General features: G+C 59.9%; 4 protein-coding genes and 1 pseudogene across 4 annotated transcripts, besides 1 other annotated feature; all 5 read left to right on the top strand.

Annotated features, from left to right (window-relative positions):
- Nucleotides 1-1851: 1851 nt before the first annotated feature.
- Nucleotides 1852-2568, top strand: LDBPK_100160 (leucine-rich repeat protein, putative; the record flags this gene model as incomplete). The annotated part of the gene is made up of 1 exon (XM_003858808.1): nt 1852-2568. One exon carries the CDS (start codon nt 1852-1854, stop codon nt 2566-2568), a length of 717 nt encoding a protein of 238 aa, XP_003858856.1.
- Nucleotides 2569-3852: 1284 nt separating this feature from the next.
- LDBPK_100170 lies at nt 3853-4029 on the top strand (annotated as a pseudogene).
- Nucleotides 3853-4029: a sequence feature.
- A 665-nt stretch (nt 4030-4694) lies between these two features.
- Nucleotides 4695-6701, top strand: LDBPK_100180 (hypothetical protein, unknown function; the record flags this gene model as incomplete). The annotated part of the gene is made up of 1 exon (XM_003858809.1): nt 4695-6701. The coding sequence occupies one exon, from the start codon at nt 4695-4697 to the stop codon at nt 6699-6701; it is 2007 nt and encodes a 668-aa protein (XP_003858857.1).
- Nucleotides 6702-7606: 905 nt separating this feature from the next.
- LDBPK_100190 (hypothetical protein, conserved) lies at nt 7607-8272 on the top strand (the record flags this gene model as incomplete). Its single annotated transcript, XM_003858810.1, has 1 exon — nt 7607-8272. One exon carries the CDS (start codon nt 7607-7609, stop codon nt 8270-8272), a length of 666 nt encoding a protein of 221 aa, XP_003858858.1.
- Nucleotides 8273-9623: 1351 nt separating this feature from the next.
- Nucleotides 9624-10847, top strand: LDBPK_100200 (mitogen-activated protein kinase, putative; the record flags this gene model as incomplete). Its single annotated transcript, XM_003858811.1, has 1 exon — nt 9624-10847. The coding sequence occupies one exon, from the start codon at nt 9624-9626 to the stop codon at nt 10845-10847; it is 1224 nt and encodes a 407-aa protein (XP_003858859.1).
- Nucleotides 10848-15803: the final 4956 nt, after the last annotated feature.

Genomic DNA, 15803 nt, shown 5'->3' on the forward strand with positions numbered 1-15803 from the left:
ATTGCCTGCCGACGGGAAACGGCATTTGGGCGTGGGAAGAGGAGAGGGCGGGGCCGCTGATGTGCGGTGTTGCGGTGCATCCTGAAGCGATGGCTGGCAGGATGACAGCCACGGGCGTGTGCATGCAGCTCGCACTTCTCTATATCCTCCTCACCACTCCATCTCCTCGTCAACAGAGCAGTGCCTTCTTGTCCGCCCTTTCGCTGGTACCGTGTATCAGGCGACGGCCATGCCGTTGTCGCTGTCGGCTGTGTGTGCGTGTGTATGTCAAGCCAGGTTTACGTTGTGCTTTCTCCGTCGATCTCTCTTGCAATGTACCTCGTGTAAAGCCATGACGTCTGTTGTTGTTGCCGAAGGTGCGCGACAGGAAGGAAAGACGGAGGGATGATGCAAAAACAACGTGTGGATGAGGAGTGGGCCAAGGCACTCTCCGCTATTCCAGTGACATGCATCACCGCGTACCTAGCTTCTCCCTAACTCCCTTATGCTCTTCTACTCATGGCTGATCTCGAGGAGCGACGCCGTTGTGCGCGTTTAGCTCTTCCTCCACACACATACACACTTTTTGACTGTCCACCACGACTATGGATTGCCTGTGGCTGGCGGAAAAGGGGAGGGGGTGCGCGCGTCTACCTACTCGTGCGCAGTGCTGTTCGAGGTCGCAAGTGTAGGGATGTCCGATCGGTATGCACGTCCACGAAAATAGGAAACTCGCCAGCCACGATGCGTTGGGAGGATCGATTTCGACCGCGCCAGGCACATATTTTGCGACGTCACACACAAGCACACACTGTGTCTCCCCTGCTTCTATTGTTTGCCCTTTCGCCGTCGCACGCGATGTGCGGGCTTGTGCGTGTGTGCTGCGCACGTGGGCCGTGCCTCGGTTCTCCTCTCTCTTTGTCTGTCTGTCTATCGGTCTGCCATGCCGCTGTTCAGTGATCAGCGCAGAAGACCCCCCCCCCCACCCTCACCCAAACCCATTTTTCTTCTTCCTGCGAGGAGCACGCGGTACGTGTGCGGGTGTGTTGGCCGCCCTCTTCTCTCATTGTGATTGGCAACAAGATCGACAACTGCGCGCGCGCAGACACACAGGTGTCGAATACGCGAAGTGGCGGAGTGGCCGTCAGCGGGCTGAGAAGCTGCCTTGTCATGGCGAAGACTTCTCGTCTCGTGCGTTGACCGTTACAAGCCTCCTGGGGCCCATCGCTCGTCGTGTGTGCGTGCGCGCTTTCTCCACCGCCACTGCATCCCCCCCCCCTCCCCCTACTCACTGGGACACGCGCGCGGCGGACGGTGTGTACGCACCTGTAGGTACCCTTCTGCGAGAAAAGAGAAGGTGCCGCTCTCGACCCCAAGGCCTCGCACTCCTCACATGCACATCTCCCCCTTCTCTCCTCCTCCCATTCTCCTCCTTCGCTCTCCTTGCTCGCTCCCCCTTCTCTCTCGTACGCATGCCGTGTGCTCTCCACCACCACCACCACTCGCACGCACGCATTCGCGATGGTCATGCTCTCCGGATGGCTTCTGTGCCCGTGTGTCTGGATGCATATGCCCAGCATCCGTGTCCGATATCCCCCAGCTCACCTTTCCTGTGCTCTCGTGTTCTTGTGCACGCGGGCCTCTCCCTCTGTCCCTCTGTCCCTCTGTGGGTGCTGTTCGGCGTGCTGTCCTTGTATCAGGGGACTGCTTCTTCCACTACACAGAGTAGCATCGGAGGCGGTCAGCAACGCTGCAAATCGTGGCATCTCACCTCACGTGCGCTACTGACCGTTTTTTCTCTCTTCTATCCTTTATTTGGAGCAGTACGCGGGCGAATCGCTCCCCACACACACACAGCACGATAGACAGTCCATGGCTATGGTGCACACAACCTACCCCCAGTGCTTGTCGCTGGTGGAAGCGGACACCGCCGAGGTGGAGGTGCAGCAGGCACTGGAGGACGGTGCCAACACACTCTACTTTAGCCACCACTTCAATCATACCGATGTCCCGCCCAGTATCGCTGCGCTGCGCGAGCAACTGGAGGTTCTCCATATAGATAACAACTACCCCTTCACAGCCATTTCTCCCCGCGTGACGGCGTTGACGAACCTGCGTTGGCTGAACGCGAGCTACTGCTCACTCCGCAGCGTGGACTCCTCGATCAGCCGCCTGTCAAAGCTGGAGCGGCTGACGCTGAACAACAATTTGCTGACCTGGCTGCCGCTCGATGTCTGGCAGCTGAAGGCGCTGGAGGAACTGCACCTGGACAACAACCAGCTCAATGTGCTGCCCGGGGGCCTCCTCTTCCTTCCTCGCCTTCGTGTTTTGACACTGGAGAACAACCCTCTCTACACGCCCGAGGAGGTTCATGGGGCGGCTGCAGCAACCTACATTCCGGCGCAGCGCAGCGTGGACTGCAGCGCATGCTGCATCCGGTCCCGCAACTACAAGGTCTTTGTCACCTTCCACACGATCGTGGGCCATCGCGACGTCCCGTTTGTGCACTTTGTGTGCTCCGACGAGTGCGCCGTGCACGTGCGCACGCGCCTGGAGGCGTATGACCGGGCCCACCTCAACCAGCAGTGAGTCGTGCGCGGTGTGCGTCGTATGTAACTGTCGCAGGCGGGAGAGGTGGGGTCTGTGTTCGTGGTGGTGGGGGGGGGGAATGTGGCAGTGTGTTTGCATTGCCACATGTTTTTCTTCGGTACTCCCTCTATCAGGAGCCGTGGAATCTGCATGCGGGCGTCGTTGCCCTCTCTCCCAACTCGCTCACCCCCTCACTCCTCTCCGGTGCCTTGTTGTGTGTACTCTATCTTCTTCTTTTGCTGCTGTCGTTCGTTTTCTCGTCGTTGTTGTTCTCTCGCTTTCGAACGCCTCTGCGCCCCTCCCATGTTCACCTCCTCCCTCTCTCCGTCTTTTTTTTCTTTGCATGCGAGTGTGTGGGTGTGGGTGCTCTCGCTACGCCTGCCTTCCGCCGTGCAGCCGTGGCATTGCTTCCCGCCCGTTGCGTTCCGCAGGTATCCCCTTTCTCTGCGTTTTATCTGGAGCGTTCGATGTGTAGGCCTTGCTGCGGGAATACAGGCATATGTTTCCTTTTTGTGTGTGTATAGTTCTGCCACTAGTCGGATGGCGGTGCCATGGGCGATGTGGCGAGTTACGCGTGTGTATGCTTGTGTAGGCGGCAGAGGCGCCCCTCGATGTTTATCTATCTCACGCTTCTCCATCCTCTCTCTTCTCCGAAGCGTTTCGCATACGTTTTTCCGTTTCACCTTTCTACCTGTTCCTTATTTTCTTCTTTCGTTCCCACTGGCACTGAGACGCGCCCCGCCCTCCCTCTCACACCCCCTGTCCCCTCTCCTCGTGCGCGTGTGTCCCTTCCCCTTCCTCGCGTTCCTCTTCTCCCTTCCCTCACTGCCGCAAGCCGACGCCTGTTCTCGTGTACTCTTTTCTGTTTTCTCTCTCTCCTGTGCGCCGTCTTCTCCGTCTTGCACGCGCGTGCCGTCCCTCGTTGCCTCTGGCCCCTCTCGTCCTTTGGGGGAGAGGGAGGGGAAGAAGAGGGGGGCAGGACCACACAATTTGTATCGGCCGTCCACCTCCCCACCCCCAACCGCCACCACCTTCGACATGAGCGGAGGAGATCACACCGACAGCGAGACGGACGCAGGGACAGAGGCAGTATTCTCGGAACCGCGCGACTCGTAGAGGCGCAATGTATTTCGCGAAGCCTCAGAGAACATAGAAAGAAGATGGCAGAAGGCGGGACAGACACGGACGACGACCGAGAGCCTGGATGAGGAGGCACGGCTGCACTCACACAGAGAGAGAGAGAGTCGGAAAGAAGAAGAGAGGGCGGGGGAGGGGGGCATATGTATGATGCCGGGTGTGGGCCAGATCCATGTAAAGCATCGCCCAATGCACATCCATCGGCCTGCCCAAGGGACAGGCCGACGGATCGCCTCCCTCCTCCCTTTCCTTAAACTGTTGTATCTCTTTCTTTCCTCAGGCTCCTTTTTCTTGTTGTTTGTGGTGACGCGCCACTTCAGGTGACGCGACCGCCTCTTTTCTGTGCAGTGGTGCCTCCATGAAGCAGTTGCAGCACTGTCCACTCGGCCGCCTCTTCCCCCTCCACACACACCCACACCGCGGAGAACGCACGTACGCGAGGACAGTGGTAGGGGGTGATGCCCCCAAAAACGGAGCGCACGAAAAAGAAGGGATCTGCGTGACCACGCTAAAGCGACTAGGCCTGTGGTAGTTGTGCCGGCACGCGTCTGCGACGGGATATCGCATGTACTCCTTTGATTAGAGGGTATAGGACGTGGGTGCGCGGGGCTGTTGTGCGCATAAAGCTCGTGTGAGGCCAAGCCAGCCGACGCAGCGGACTCTTGTGCATACCGCAGCGCTCCACCGCCACCCACGCTTGGGCGAATTGTAGGTGCCCTCATTCGTTTATTATCCACCGGTGTTCCTGCATCTGGCTTTCTTCCGCTCTCGTTTTCTCGTTGGGCTGCTGCGCGTACATGGCGTCCTGGCCCTCCTTGAAGGAGGGACTCGGCGCCCCTCTCCCCCCGCCTCCGTCATGCCTGTACCCGTTTCCTGTCACTCCCCCTTCTCTTTACTTGTCGGCTTTTCTCATCCTTGTCGCCCCGCTCAGGTAGCGGTGCCGCAGCACCCACACCTTTTGTTGTTTGTTCTCTCGCCATTGCGTCGACATGAGCGCCCCTCTCACGGAGCACAACCTCTTCAGTGCCCTCCGAGAGTACGCCTCTAGGCTGGAGGTGCAGTACATGATCGAGGAGGAGGTGAAGAAGTTCCAGGAGAAGGTGCTGCCGCGAGTCTTGTCCGAGGCCTTCGCGACTGCGTCTCATGCGGCAGCGGCGGAATCGACGGCAAGTGGCGATGCAGCAGGAGCAGCGAGTCGAACGGTCTCCTCGTCACCGCCATCCAAAACCGCAGCACCGTCGCACGCAACCGCCACCCCAAATTCCGACTGGGTTCGAACGTTCCTCAAGGCACATGTGGATGACGTGCTCAGCCGACAGCTGCCCCCCATGATTGTGCGTGAAGTGCAGCAACAGCTGCGCAACGCTAATGGGAGTGCACTGGCTCCATCTTCGTCATCTGGCTCTCCGCCGTGCGGCGAGTCGTCGGTACCGGCAGCGGCTGCTCGAGCACGTGCAGGCTTGCCGCCGCTCCCGCCTTCTCCGCGTTCATCACGGTCACCACCATGTGAAACGACCCCCGTGCCAGCAGGGAGGATTACACCCGAACATCGAGGGGGCGGCAACAGAGACTTGACCTTGCTGGCCTCTGCCGCCGATGACGAGGGTCGCCGGCAGCGCAAACAGATCCTCAACGCCATCGCGGATATTGAGCATCAACTACAAGGCGTGCAACGTGAACTCGACGAGGTGGTGCACCAGCAGCGGCTGTCCCGGTGCCGGTTCGAATACCTTTGCGAGACACTCCACGGGACGGGCTTATCTTCAGCTGCGGAGAGCACGCCGTCGTCGCTGTGCGTGGCACTGGAGCAGGCGCTGGATGATCGAAAGGCGGACGTGGTGCGAGCGCGTCTCGCAGCCATGCTCCAGGGTCTGCTGCCACCGCCGGCCGAGCCGCACTCTGGGAAGGGGGCGGAGATTCGCAATGAGGCCGCCTTAACACGCGGTAGCTCGCCATCGCTGGCACCGCAGGACGGGGGGCTGCTCTCTGCCTCTCTCGCCTCCGCTAAGTCCTATGCCGTGCCGAGTTCCGGCCACAATACCCCGCCGCAGCTGCTGGATCGCTCCCCTTCATGCCTGCGCGGTGACGCGCAGTCCTCACCTCTCGTCACCACTGGTGCGGTCGAAGCACCGCCGGCGCAGCCGCCGTACTCTTCAGGAATGCCTCCTGTAAACTCGGCCCCCGCGTCTGCGCGCACCCTAACGTACGCCCGCCACGGCGATGCGTCTGCGGCAGTTGCAGGCGCAGTTCGGCCCGCGGCTGCTGCTCTATCGAGAGCGCACCGCTCCATCACGACACGCGGTACCGCAGCGTCAGCCGCAGCCGCCAAAGTTGCATCTCCACCGCCACCGCCGCCGCCGTCGGTGGTGACGACCAATGAGACAGCACCACCCCCTTTACCGGTACTCCGCCAGAAGTCTCGTGCTCGGCCCGATGCGGATGGGGTAGTCTCGCGGCCGGCGCCTCTGCCACAGGCGTGTGCTGACCCGAGCATGCGGGAGAGAGCTGCTAGGGACACGCACGCAACGACCTCGATGCGAATGGCGGACAGTTGTGCCACGGGCGCGACCACCACTGCCCCTACGGCAAACTGCACCGACCCTTCCAACGCCTGTTTCCGTAGTTCTCTATACCACAGCGTAGCATCCTCCTCCATCACCTCTGTCGCATCGCCGAGAGAGGCCGCCGCTGCTGGCGGGGCGCCCCGCGCGATGGTGCTGGGCATCGACGCTGTGGATATCCCCCCCGGCGTGCTACCCGGCGCACTAGGCCGACAAGGGGCAGTACGCGTGGAGTCTGTTACCCCGCTGCAACTGGCGGAGCGCGCCGGCGTGTGCCGCGGCGACGTTCTGCTTTCGGTGGCGAATCGCCCTGTCGGCAGCTGCGAGCAGATGCGGGCTGCGCTAGCAGCCGTGCGGGCGACGCAGACGCCGGTGACACTGGAAGTCTACCGGCACACGATTCAAGAGATCGTCTTCATCACGCTGCAGATGTAGGGCGACAGATACATACGTGCGCATGTGCACTCTGTGTGTATACATGTGCGTGTGTGGTCGCCCATCTGCTCAACAGTCCAGCACTGTAGCCGCCGCTGGCAGGGGATGGAGGGTGAGCGGAGGCGCTGAGACCAGTTCGTTTCCTTGTTCGGATTGACAGGCATCAGGCCATGCTTCCGCGGCATCCGCCGACCTCCCTCTCCTCCTCTGCATCCTTCCTCCACACGAGCGCACAAGCACTGACATGTGTACGCGTGTCCGCGCACCGCATAGATGGCGTCCAGCGCAAAGAAGCTTCGCCATTGCCCTTCCCCATCGGGAGGTTTACATCCTCAAGCGCCGCCGCAACACTGACGCACGCAAGAACACACACACATGCACACACACACATATATATATATATAACAAACGCCACATAACAGCGGTGCCAATGGTGAGCCAGCCTCGTGAGATCAGCCAGTATATGAAGGCAATGCGGCACAGGCGATGGACCATCCGCGTTACCAGACGCGGTAGTGTCTCCCTCGTCTACCTGTCTCTTTCCTTCTGCATGGCCAAATAACTGAGGCTGCTTCACTCTTCATCATCGCACCCCCGCATCACTGCTGCCGCCATTGTTCTCTCTCTCTGCTGCGCTTTCCGCCCTTTTCCACCTTGCACTGTTCTCTTCTCCCCCCCCCCTCTCCGTTGCTGCGCTGCGATACAGTGCGTCCTTCCTCCTCCTTCTTGTTATTCGGGCTGTGACCCTCTTCTGCGGCTGTGCACGCGCGTGACGTCTCAGCCATTGCCGTCATCTCTTCGCTGTGAGCCGGCACCCTTCTTTGCCTTCCTCGTAAGGGCGGGCGCCGCCGTGCAGGCTTGTATGTGTTGCATCGTCCGTGTGGGTCTCTTAATCTCTCTGTACGATGCCAGCCAAGAAGAAAGAGGTGAAGGTAGACGAGCCGCTCTTCGTAGACGAGGAGGGCAGCTACGTGCACGAAGCAGAAGGCGCCAGGTACAAGGGCGGAATACGTCGTTATGCTCCCCCAGGAGGCACCGACGCTGGCGGCACGGCAGCTCCGCCCGCTAAAAATAGTCGCTCCAGGTCTACCTCGTCGCCAGGCAAGGGAGGGGCAACACCGCCGCCGTCTGCGGCTGCCGGTACGGCGGCGAGCATGGCAGTGGTCAGCGATGCGCCGGTGTTTCGCCACGGCCGCGGCGTGTATACGTGCCCGTCCTTCACGTATGCAGGTGACTGGGTCGAGGATGAGATGCACGGTAGTGGTCAGCTCGCCTTTGTCGAGTCGGGCAACATCTACGAAGGCGAGTTTTCTCACGGCTGCTTTTCTGGACACGGTACGTACCAGTGGCGCGACGGGGCGCTGTACTGCGGGCAGTGGCGGTCGAATCGCATGCACGGCGAGGGCATCTACACAGACGTGCAGGGGCACGTATGGAAGGGGCGGTACTACAACGGTACCGGGCCGGGGCTCATTCGTCTGTACCCGACGCTGGAGCGTGTAGATGACGCTAGCCCATCGTCTCCTGGGCTGGACTCCACAAACGCCTCTGCCACGGCGGCGGACTCCTGAGGCGCGACTCAACGCCAGGGGCCTGTCGCCGAACGCGACGAAGAACGAGAGGAAGGAGATGCGAGTACCCAATTTCGTGTGAGACACCATGATTAGTGGCGCTCTTCATCTCTTTCTGTGCCGCTGTATCGATGTATGGTTGCCCCCCCACACACACACACACACCACTCTTCGCCACGCTGGTGCGTGCTCGACGGACGAAGTGTCGGCTGGATAAAGCCAGCGCGAGGGACATGATTGAGCGATTGCCCACGTGCATGCGTGTGCAGCTCCTTTTTCGGTTCTCTCTCACGGGCCTTCTCTCTCTGCTCTGTGGCTGGCGAGGACGATGTACAGTACGGTGCTGGATGGAGGCATGCGCTCGTCCAACCACCCACTCCCCAACCCCCAACCCGAACGAAGATCAGGAACGACGCAAAAATAGGTGGCGGAACCCAGTGAAACCGACTCGTGGAGACTTTCCCAGGTTTGCATGTCTGTGTGCATCAACTCCACACATGCATCCGCAAGCCACCATCCACCCACCCACCCGCACCTGCACACACATACACACACGTATCTTTTGGTGGTACCTCCCTCTCCTCTCTCTCGACATATCGCAACGGCCTCTGCTGGCCTGTCCTCCTCTCTGTCTCTATGGGACCCTCCTCACGGCCATGTGCACGCGTGCGCCCAACGCTAAAGGGGCGAAGGAGAGGATAGAATGGTGTCGAGCGCACGGGGAACCGGCCGTCAGCCTCGGCGCATTTTTTTGTGTGCCCTTCTCTCTCGCCAACACGCACGCCCGCGCGGATTCTGTGCAAATAGTTGCCCATCGGTCCTCCAACGTGTGCCTCTCTCTCTTCTTTCGCCCTCTCTACCCCGCTTCCACCGCCGCAGGTGCAATCAGCATGCTCCCCGCAGGGTCTCTTCCCCCTCTTCTCCACGCAAGTAGAAACGCACAGCGCACACCATCCACCGCCGCACCAAGATCACACACCCGGCAAAAAAAAAGTAAAGGGTATAGAACAAGGCTATATGAGCAGCGCCTTTCAGACCTCTGCGTCACAGCACCGACCGACCTCCCCACCCCCTCCCCTCACCTACACCCACACATACACACCCGAATCGCTTACTCGTTGACTAATCCACATTACGGTAGCTGTTGATCCGCTTTCCGATTCGTTCGTGTACACTTGTGCGTTCCTCTTCCGACACTCTGTCTCTGCGACTGCGCGCATCGGTGCGGATTGCAGTCGTCTTTCTCTGGAGCTTGCCGCCCCGCACTCATTCACCCACCCACCCTCCCCCCGATCCCAACACCACATCATCTGTTTTTTTTTTTTTGCTTCGTCTACCCCCAGCAACAAGGATGCAGGCCAAGGGCGAAGCCGCCATGCGCGACTTGATCGCGGAGCTGCACGCGATGCAGTCTCCCTACACGGTGCAGCGCTTTATCAGCAGCGGCAGCTACGGCGCGGTGTGCGCCGGTGTCGATAGCGAGGGGATTCCGGTCGCCATCAAGCGCGTGTTCAACACCGTCTCGGATGGCCGCACGGTCAACATTCTGTCGGACTCATTCCTCTGCAAGCGCGTGCTACGCGAGATCCGCTTGCTCAACCACTTCCACCACCCGAACATCCTAGGCCTGCGTGACATCTTCGTGCACTTCGAGGAGCCGGCGATGCACAAGCTCTACCTCGTGACGGAGCTGATGCGGACGGACCTGGCGCAGGTGATCCACGATCAGCGCATTGTCATCTCGCCACAGCATATCCAGTATTTCATGTACCACATCTTGCTTGGCCTGCACGTGCTGCACGAGGCCGGCGTCGTTCACCGCGACCTGCACCCCGGCAACATCTTGTTAGCAGACAACAACGACATCACCATCTGCGACTTCAACCTCGCGCGCGAGGACACGGCGGATGCGAACAAGACGCACTACGTGACGCACCGCTGGTACCGTGCGCCGGAGCTGGTCATGCAGTTCAAGGGCTTTACGAAGCTGGTGGATATGTGGTCGGCGGGCTGCGTTATGGCCGAGATGTTCAATCGTAAGGCGCTTTTCCGCGGCTCCACCTTCTACAACCAGCTCAACAAGATTGTGGAGGTGGTCGGCACACCCAAGCTAGAGGACGTGGTCATGTTCAGCTCTCCCAGTGCCCGCGATTACCTGCGCAACTCGCTGTCAAACGTGCCTGCCCGTGCGTGGACGGCTGTTGTGCCCACGGCCGACCCGGTCGCACTCGACCTCATCGCGAAGATGCTCGAGTTCAACCCGCAAAGGCGCATCAGCACGGAGCAGGCGCTCCGCCACCCGTACTTCGAGTCGCTCTTCGACCCGCTGGACCTCACAGAGGGTCTGAGCGAGCGGTTCCATTTCGACGAGTCCGTGACGGATGTGTGGGACATGCACAAGATTTTTACTGCCGAGGTGGAGCGCTTCAACGACCTGCGAGAGAGGCGGGAGGAGGTGGCCCGCGAGCGTGCCATGGCAGCGCAGCAACAGGGCGAGCAGGTGCTCGGTACCGACCACATGCCTCGAACGCACAGCCTCATGGAGTTAGCAGGTAACGCGCCGGCCCCGTCGTGATCGAGCCTCGCCGCAGCCAGCGAAGCAGAAACGCGTGCACGCCTGCGTGTGCTTGTGCGAACTCGTGTACGCGTGTGAGGTCCCAGGAAACAGAGGTCGATCTTGTCTTCAGCGGCGAGCCACGATACGGTGGAAGAGGCTGTGGTGTGGCAGCATAACAAAGGACTCACTCGCCTAGGAATGAGCTCGGGCCAACGTGGAGGAAAAGCGAGAGGGACACACGGCAGCGGGACGAGTCACCGGCGGATAAAAAAGAAGACGGAAATCGAGTGCACATGCCCGTGCGATGTGCGCGTGAACGTTTCGCGGCAGTGCGTATGCGTGGATGCGTCGGAGCGCGAGTGGAAAGGTGAGGAACATGGGCACATGTGCGCCCCAGGGTGTGTGTGTGTATCACACTGTGCGGCCCACGCCGGACTGTGACACGGGAGGGACGGAAAAGCACAGCGCAGCAGACGGGGAAGGAACAGGCTCCATCGTACGTCATCAGAGGCGTGTGCTTGCGTGCGTCTGCCTGCCTTCTTTCTCACTCTCTAGTCTTATTCCCTTCTCGCTCGTCACCACCACCACCCCACGAACGGCGTGTCCGTGCGCCAACCGCCACCCGCCACCCCTCAAAAAAAATCAGTTCTCTTTTGCGGCCGATTTCGGGCAGCCGTAGCCGATAAAAGTTGATGCATCTCGTCGTCCTCCTCCTCTCTTGTCGTGGTCCCCTTCGCCTCTCTCTGTCGGTCTCTCTCCTTCTCCCTGAACGGTATCTCCCCTCTGATAGCTGCTCCAGGTGGCTCGCGGGCGGCGACGTTCGGCATCGTCACAGCAGCCAAAAAAACGGAGGTAGAGCGAAAGACGGAAGGAAACCAACGTTTTGCTTGCCCGTGAGATGTGCGTGTGTTTTGTGTGTGTGTGTTTCGACTGCGTCACACACTCATCGTGATTGTTTTTCTCGGTCGCTCTGCTGCTGCTGCTTTCGATGTGCTTCGGCACCTTTCCTGTTCTCTGAGAGATCGCCGTCCCACCCCCCCCTCCCCCTCTCGGCCTGTATCTTCGCGCACATGCACATAAAAACGTGACAAAAAATTCAGCTTATGTGTGTGTGTCTCTCTCTCTGTGTATGTGTCTCCGTGTCCGTGTCCGTCTGGGTGCCTGCTTTCCCGCCGTCACTACACACGCACACACACACACACATATATATATATGTATATGTATATGTATGTATATATGTATATGTATATATGTATATATGTATATGTATGTATATATATATATATATGCATATGTATATGTATATGTATATGTGTGGGGACGTCTTCAATGCACCCCCCCCACCTCCCTCTCTTTGCATCCTCCGTCCGCCCCTCCCTTTTGGTCGCAGCTCCGCTCAATATCGGCACTTACGGTTCTCTTTCTTCGTTTTTTTTTTTCGTTGTGTGCGTTTATGTGTGTGTGTGTGTGTGTCTGGCGGGTTCCCCTCCTTCTCCACACCTCCCTTTACACTCCTCTGCGCCGTGCCGCCGCCGCCGTCCCTCTTCGCTGTCGGTCTCTCACGCGGCGTTTTCGCCTGTGGGTGGGCGCGCTGGAGCTTTTCTCCGCCAAGAACACTAAAAAAAAACGTAAAAAGCCGACAAAAAACGCGTCTTTTTTTTTTTCGTCTGTTTGCTCGACTCGTGACTGGCGCCCGCCCACCTGCCCCTCACACACACACGCCCCCTTCTCTTTTTCTCTGCCTTTCTGCCTCCCTCTCTGTCTCTGTCTGTAAACGCCCTCTCTTCTTCTCCCTGTTGCTAATGCCGTGGGAGGGAGGAAAGGAGGGAGGGAGATGCGCCATTACCGAGACACACACACACACACACACACACACACACACGAGAAGCCTCACCGACGTACACCTGCTTTGAGCCGTCTGCGATTCGCTGTGCACACGCGCTCACTTCTTTTCCCTCTTTTCCTCACTCCCCACCTCACCCCCCGCCGTCACGCGAATGTTGTGCGCGCTTCTTTTATATTTTTCTATCTATGCTTCGGAGAGCACACGAGTGCACATGCATGTGCGTGTGGTCCTTTAGTTCTCCTCACGTGTGCTTTTCCTTCGGCGTTGTTGTGCGGCGCTTGAGCGTGCCTTCCCTTCACCTGCCTTCAGCTCTCCCCGTTCCCATCCCATTCCTTTCCCTCTCTCTCCTTCTGACTAATCTTATCTCGATATCCGGTGCTCCCAGATGCGCTCGAGAAACGCACCCCAAACTAGAAGACGTCTGGACTACCTGGCCGCCGTGTTCTCCCCTGTCTTTCCTCTGTGTGTTTCTGTAGTGTCTCTCTCCCTCTCTCCCTATCAGCGCTTTTCCTCTGGTTGAATATCCCTGCAGACAAGACAGCAGCAACTAGAAGCACGTGCTCGGGCGTGTACCGGGGCGATGCAGTGTGCGCGCTTGTGTGACGGCGTTGTGCGTTATGTAGGTTGTTAGTGAGCACCTGCTCGTCCAGATGTGGGCAACCTCGTCGGCAGACGCGGCAGAGGTAGCAAACGGGAGGCGAATGCCCTCACCACCCCCTCTCTTTCGTTGGCTGACGCGCACAGTCGTCACACCAGTAGTAAGATCCGCGCGTATGTGAGCGCGTGACGTCAAGCTACGCATAGCGGTGGATACGTATCGCGCACGCGCGCGCTCTCTCGCCCTGCTGCACGTTTCGCCACCCTTTCTATCGGCACGCGCACGTAGGTGCGTGTATCGTGAGCAACGAGCGGAACTTTTAGCGCAGTTGTGCGTTTTCAGGGTGGAGGGTGAAGGGGAGCTCTCCCGCCCCCTACTCCTCCTCTCTTTTCGCCTCGAGATGCGCCGTGCGTGTCCCCGTGCACGGTGCCTCGCCTTGTGCTCGTTGATGTGAACCATGACCATCGTCCATCCTGTGGCCGGCCTTCTCGCTTTCCCACCACTCACTGTCTTCACGCTCTTCAACGGCAATAAAGGAAGGCTGAGCACGCCAGCGTCCGCTGCGCCTGCGCCTCTCACCACCGAGGAGGAGGACCTCTGCCATGAGGCCGCCGCGGAGCGGGGAGACCACAGCGACTCGTCAGGCTCCGCTGTGATTGGCGAAGGCCCGCGAGCGCCGATCCACTCAATACGGACTGGGCTCCGCTGCACAAGGACGAGGCCCATCCAGCTGCGGCAGCCGCCCTCGCGCCGCCTCGAGCACGGTGCCTCCAGAGGCAACTGTCAAGGGCATCGGCTGCCCGTGCGCATGGCCGATGAGCAGCACCCCCAGGCGCCATAACAATGAATGGCCCGCTGCCTCGGCGGCGCACCGCCATGCACAATGTTTCTCAGCCAGTCGCGTTGCCGGTGCTGCCATGGCCGCTTCCATGGCAGTGAGGTGGGCACCTTTGGCAAAGGCCCAGAGGCGGGCTACCTGTGCCATCCGGACGGCAGCGCGCGCGCAGGCCGGCAAGTCGCTCTTGCAGCCCAGTGAAGAGGGCGGGGGCGCGCAAGTTCGCGATCGCGCGGTCGAGGTTATCGCATGACTGGAAGTCTCGGTACTTTGTGCTGAGCCCCGTGAATGACGGCACCTGCTGCTACACAGACAAGGCGGCGGCCACGGTCGGGTCTGAGAAGCAGGGCGGCGACACGAAGAGCGATGGTAGCGCGAGCCACGATGCCGACGCCGAACCGGGCAGGGAGGCATTGGAGGCAAGGCGGGCCCAAGGGCTTCGCTCCAGTCGACAAGCGCAGTCGCGTTCTGACTCAACCTTACATCTCAAGCTTATCGCTCATTGTCCTGTAGCACGTACGACAGGAGCATAGACATCATCATCTTTTAGTCCAAGGAAGGTGAGAAGGAGCTGCGGCTCGTCCTCCAGTGCGGCACCATCGAGGAACGCAGTGCTTGGATTACAGCGCTCGAGGCCCACCGCCACGCCGTGAACAATCTGACCGACTACTCGTCCGCCGCTAATGCGGCAGCCAAGGCAAATGCGAAGGAAAAGAAGATGTGCGAGGAGGTTTACTGGTAATGCGGCGGTACGGAAGCGCTGGTTGACGGCGGTCGTTGGTTGCCACAGTGCGCGCTCCTATCACCCTCAATCCACGTATTGCTTGACACGTTCAGCGAGTGCGTGGCAGCTGCGGCACCTGCTACTCACACATCGATGCCTGTTATGAGCACCAATAGGTGAAGGGGGGAAAGGGGGCGGGGGCCGACAACGGACACTCGGGAAGAGGTGAAAGCGAACGCGGCGCCGGAGGCAGAGGACTCAGTGCTGCGTCGCCTCCTCTTCTTGCTTTCTCTGATCGCTCTCCCTTCATGCACTTCTTTGTGTGTGCCAATGCATGTATGTGTGTGTCTCTCGCTGTATTGGTCCGCCCTTGAGTTGCGCTTCGGTCCGCAATGCCATGGACTCTCTCGCCCGGGTGTACGCATCTCTACGGTGTCGTCTGTTGTATGGTTTCCACTGCTTCGTGCCTAGCTCGGCGCGTACGCTGACCGAGAGAGGGAGGAGAGGAAGCTTGCACAGGCGCGTGGAGCAGGCACGGGGGCGATGTGTGGGTAGAAGGGCACCAAAAGGGAAGACAAGCTGCCGACGAGGCCCATGCCCCCTCACACGCACACGCACCCCTCTTCGCTCTCCCTGCCGGTCCTTTGCCCCACCCCCGCCACTGCACGCACACGCACACGCACATGCGCAACGGTGGGTTGCAGAGAACACGCGAAGCGAAAAGAACGGTGTCGCACCAGGTGGGGCTTGGAAGTGGATGCGGAAGAGCCCGGGTGCAAGCTGAATGCCAGCCGCGACGCCCTGAGGGGTGGCTGCTATCTCGTTCCTTTGCTCTACCAGTCGTCTCCGCTCCTCGTGATGACGTCGGGACACCGCTCAGCGCGTGGTGGTGCCACAGGGCCCAGCACACCCGCTCTCTGCGCGGGAAAGCCAAAGTAGCCGTCCCCCCCCCCCTCCCTGCTATCCCTGCC

This window comes from Leishmania donovani, chromosome 10, assembly GCF_000227135.1.
Source record: "Leishmania donovani BPK282A1 complete genome, chromosome 10".
Classification (NCBI taxonomy): Eukaryota; Euglenozoa; class Kinetoplastea; order Trypanosomatida; family Trypanosomatidae; genus Leishmania; species Leishmania donovani.